General features: G+C 44.5%; 1 protein-coding gene across 1 annotated transcript; it reads right to left on the bottom strand.

Annotated features, from left to right (window-relative positions):
* Nucleotides 1-3359: 3359 nt before the first annotated feature.
* LOC142507780 (uncharacterized) lies at nt 3360-4844 on the bottom strand. Its single transcript, XM_075619511.1, has 3 exons — nt 4672-4844; nt 4331-4476; nt 3360-3931 (listed from the first exon to the last, which is right to left on the bottom strand). The coding sequence occupies exons 1-3, from the start codon at nt 4842-4844 to the stop codon at nt 3360-3362; spliced, it is 891 nt and encodes a 296-aa protein (XP_075475626.1).
* Between the last annotated feature and the right edge of the window lie 316 nt (nt 4845-5160).

The raw sequence follows: 5160 nt of genomic DNA, 5'->3' as shown, positions 1-5160 counted from the left end.
TTCACTACTTTTTGTTGGCATGTTGAAAATTTTATTTCAAACATTTGAGACCATTAAATTATTTTGACGATGTTTATGTTAATTTGTGAACCACAAATTATGTATTTACTAAATCATTTGGTTTGTTACAATTATAATTATTAGTATTAGATATCGGACCCGGGGCCCCACATAACTCTTCTGACAGCTCTGTGCAGTCTTCATCTTGTCTCTAATCCTGGCCACTAAGCAGCGGTCTGTCAGACAATATCCGAACCCAACTCTACACTCTCTCCTACCTCATCACAAAAAACTGACGACCTACACTTTCTCCCGTACAGTGCCTCGTATGGAGCCATACCGATCAATGACTGATAACTGTAGTTGTATGTGAACTCCAAAAGAGGTAACTTCGGCTCCCAGATACCCTGGAAGATGATCATGCAATCTCGAAGTAGGTCCTCCAGAATCTGAATCACCCTCTCTGACTGATCGTCTGTCTGAGGATGGAAGGCAGTGGTGAACAATAATTTAGTACCTAGCGCCTGGTGGAGACTCTTCCAGAATGCAGACGTGAATCTCGAGTCCTTGTCTGACACAATGGACACTTGAATCCCATGCCAGTCTAACTATCTCTCTGATGTACAGCTCTGCGTACTAATTCATGGTGGATGTCTTCATGATCGGTAGGAAATGAGCTGATTTAGTGAGTCGATCAACAATCACTCAGATGCATTGAATCCTCTAGTAGTCCTCGGAATGGGTTGACGAGGTGGGCCAGCCCGCCACCCGTCGCAACCCGCCATTAGGCGGGGCAGGACGGGCCAGCCCGTCATTTTGGCGGGTCTCTAAATGGTCAACATAGCCCAAACCTCCTTGGGCCGTGGGTTAGGCGGGCCGACCCGCTTATTTTTTTAAGAAAAAAAATGCTAAACAGTATCGCAGTGAATATAGAAGAAAATATATTTCAGTCAAATAGTTTCATAAAATACTTAAAAACATTGAAATAAGAAATTAAGAAAGCATACAACATAATCCATAAAAAGTAAAGTGTTTAAACCAAACATGAAGATTTAGACATGGAAGAGAACATAAAGTCGAGGAAAGAGACGGTTATAAATTTTAAAAAATATTATGGCTTCAACAATACACATAATTAGCAAACCTCCGCCGGGTCCATAAATTTCACTGCAACTCCTCGGACTTCAAACGAAACCACTCTTGGGTTAACAAACAACTACTATGCTTAAAAATTATTTTAAGATTCATGAATAAAATTTACTGGAATTTCTTCCCTTTTGTTTTCTTTATGTATATTTCTTCTAAGAGTAAATTATCAATAAATTTGTTCTAAGAGTAAATTATCAATATATTTGTTAGATATGGAGACGCATGAAACTTATTCCAATCTTTATATAAAACTTAAAACATAAAAATATAAAATGTTATCCTAATTTGGCGGGCCAGCCCGCCCCGTTTGGGCCCGACCCATCTTGGCCCGAAAACCAAACGGGATCAGCCCATTTGGCCCGCCTCCAAATGAGATGCTATTTTATCAACCCAATCTGTTCAATTTTTATAGCGGGACGGGCCTAACCCAATTTGACAAGTCCACATAGTAATGTTCTCCCATTTCCACTTGGGAATAGGGAGTGGTCTCACCCTCCCTGCAGGTCTCTGATGCTCTGCCATAACCTGCTGGCAAGTCAAACACTCGGAGACGAATCGCAGAATATCCCGCTTCATGCCCTGCCACAAAAACAGAGTCTGTAGATCCTTATACGTCTTAGTACTCCCTGGATGGATGGAGTACGGGGTGCTGTGGGCCTCGCTCAAGATATCTGCTCGAAGGGAATCACTGTCAGAAACCCATAGGTGGTCCCTATATCTGACTATGTCATCCACAACTCTGTACAGTCTCTGGCCCTTTGCCTCTTCTCTCTATCTCCACTCCTGTAACTGCTCGTCAGAAATCTGTCCTGTCCGGATTATATCTCTCAGTTTCAGCTGTACTGTCAGAGTAGCAAGATTCGGGGCCTCGCCCCTGGCGTAAACTGCAAGCTCAAATCTCTGAATCTCAGCCTCTAGCGGTCTCTGCACTAACAGATGGGCAATCACTGCGTGCTTCCTGTTCAAAGCAGTCTGCGACCACATTAGCGTTACCCAGATGATAGCTAATGTCGCAATCATAGTCCTTCACTAGCTCCAGCCACCTCCTCTGTCGCATAATTAGCTCCTTCTGTGTAAAGAAGTACTTCAGGCTCTTATGATCTGTGAAAATCCTGCAAATCACCCCATACAGATAGTGTCTCCAGATATTCAAGGCAAATACCACTATTGCTAGCTCGAGGTCATGAGTCGTATAGTTCTGCTCATGAACCTTCAGCTGTTTGGACGCATAGGCTATCACTCTGTCCTGCTGCATAAAAATTGCGCTCAAACCAAGCTTAGATTCATCTGTATAGACTACAAACTCTCCCTGTCCTGATGGCATAGTTAGTACTGGTGCAGTGGTCAACACTAGCTTCAATCTATCTAAGCTCTCCGGACACTCCGGTCCCCAGATAAACTTGACATTGTTCTTCGTCAAGGCGGTCATGGGCACCGTAATAGAAGAGAATCCCATGATGAACTTCCTGTAGTACCATGCCAATCCCAAGAAGCTACGGATATCTGTCACACTCTTAGGAACTGGTCAATCTCTGACTGCCTCTACCTTTCTGGGGTCGACCTCTATGCCATCCTGAGATATAATGTGGCCCAAGAATGCCACCCTGTCGAGCCAGAATTTACACTTGCTGAACTTTGCATACATTCGTCTATCCTGTAGAGTCTGCAATACTGTCCTCAGATGCTGACTGTGCTCCTCCCTGCTATTTGAATAGATCAAGATATCGTCAATAAAAACTCTTACGAACTGATCCAAGTATGGCTGAAACTCGTGATTCATGAGATCCATGAAGATCGCTAACACGTTCGTCAGATCGAAGGGCATCACCAAGAACTCATAGTGCCCATAACGCATTCGGAAGGCTGTCTTATGCACATCTGACTCCCTCACTCTCAGCTGGTGGTATCCGGATCGAAGGTCTATCTTGGAGAACACAGATGTTCCCTGAAGCTGATCAAACAAATCCTCGATCCTCGGTAACGGATACTTATTCTTGACTGTGACCCTGTTCAGCTCTCTGTAATCGATACACAGCCGCATGCTACCATCATTTTTCTTACCAAAAAGTACTGGTGCGCCCCATGGAGAAAAGCTAGGGCAAATGAAACCCTTATCTAACAGATCCTGAATCTGATCTTTGATCTTTTTCATCTCTGTAGGTGCTAACCGGTAGGGTACCTTAAATATCGGCACTATCCCTGGCATGAGCTCAATCGAAAAGTCCTTCCTCTCTATCTGGTGGTATGCCTGCAACATCGTCAGGGAAAACTCCAGAGGACTCCCTGACTACATCAATTTCCTCCAGCCTTTGACTGACTGGCTCTGTCACTGATACGATGCTGACTAGGAATGCTTGGCAGCCTCTCTTGATAAACTTCCTCGCACACAAGAAGGAAATGACGTGCGGAAACTGTTGGTGTCTGGCTGCCTCAAAAACAAATGGCTTTCCACTGGGTGTTCTGACAGAAACTGACCTCTGTCGAAAATCTATGACTGCGCCATGTGAAGATAGCCAGTCCATACCCAATATGACGTCAAACTCTGGCAACAGTAGTACTATCAAATCTTCCTGTACTGCCTTCTGTTGCAATCTAAGCTTCAATCTCTTCACTATCTGGGAAGTGAACATCTGATTCCTGGATGGGATCGATACTCTGAACCCAAATCCATCGCTGTAGTTATGATTCCTAGTCGCTTCACAAAAGATTCGGATATAAACGAGTGTGTAGCCCCCTGAATCTAGCAGTGCATGCGTGGCTACACCTGAAATATATATCCTTCCTATGACAAAACATATCATCAAATATAATAGAGCTGAACTTAAGGAACTTTTTTATCGACCTTTAACCCAAAATCCTCGAAATATAACTACAATATCCCAAACATCGTTCCCAAACATTCGAAATTCAACCTCAGAAAAATCAAAAATTGCAAATTATCCCTTAGAGTTTTTAAAATTGCTCATTAGCCCTTGAAATTATTCAAAAATTACAATTTGACCCCATAAAATTATTGGTCGATAAAGTTGTTATCAATCGAATAATTACATTCTTAGTATCAATTAGGTAGAGCATACATCCTAATTCTTTCTAAGTCATCAATTCCAATAATTAAATTTTCATACAAGCATAAAAACCAAGAAATTGTACAGTAATTTAAAATCTTAAACCAAAGAGTTACCGGTAATCAGTGTCGAGTCTGGTGCTGCCTCAGCCTCCTCGACATGCATCACATAAGCTCGACAGGTAGTGGGGCCCTTATTCCTAGGGCAATCCGCTACTTTATGGCCCTCCTGTCCGCACACAAAGCATTTGAAGGTTCCCCACCTGCACTCACCGAAGTGGAACCTGCTGCACTGGGGGCACGGGTGCCTGTCATCTTGCTTAGGCACCCCTGGCGCCTGATGAGGTCTCTGATGCTACTGGCATCCTAAACTGCCATGGGGCTTCTGCTACCCCTGCTGTCTCGGCGGCCCAGTAAACTGCCTTTTCCGTGGGTGGGAACTGGACTGAGTCTGCTACCGCTTCCTATGCATCTCGAAGTCTATGTCCCGCAGTGCCTGCTCTGCCTGCAAAGCACAGGCAGTGGCCTCATCATAACCTGCCGACCTCTTCAGCATGACTTCCCGGCGAAGAGTGGGTCTCAGTCCATCTAGGAAATGCCTCAGCTTCTGGGTGGCATCATCTGCTATCATAGGCACAAATGGTAGCCCCTGTCAAATTTGTGGATAAACTCCGCCACAGATAAGTCTCTCTGCCGGAGGCTCATGAACTCCCTCGTCAGGCGGCCCCTGACGTCAACTGGGAAATACGTCCCGAAGAACATCTCTCTGAATCTGGCCCACGTTAGAGCAGCCACATCCACTGCATGTGCAGCTCCCTCCCACCATAGGGACGCATCATCCCTCAGCATATAAATGGCGCACCTGGCCCAGTCGTCATCCCTCATCTGCATATACTCAAAATGTAACTCCAGAGAACTAATCCATCCCTCTGCAATGAATGGATCAG

The sequence above is a fragment of the Primulina tabacum genome, chromosome 1 (assembly GCF_025594145.1).
Source record: "Primulina tabacum isolate GXHZ01 chromosome 1, ASM2559414v2, whole genome shotgun sequence".
In the NCBI taxonomy this organism is placed as follows: domain Eukaryota; kingdom Viridiplantae; phylum Streptophyta; class Magnoliopsida; order Lamiales; family Gesneriaceae; genus Primulina; species Primulina tabacum.
Note: the sequence above shows the minus strand (reverse complement) of the source record. Positions and strands in the feature narration are given on the sequence as shown.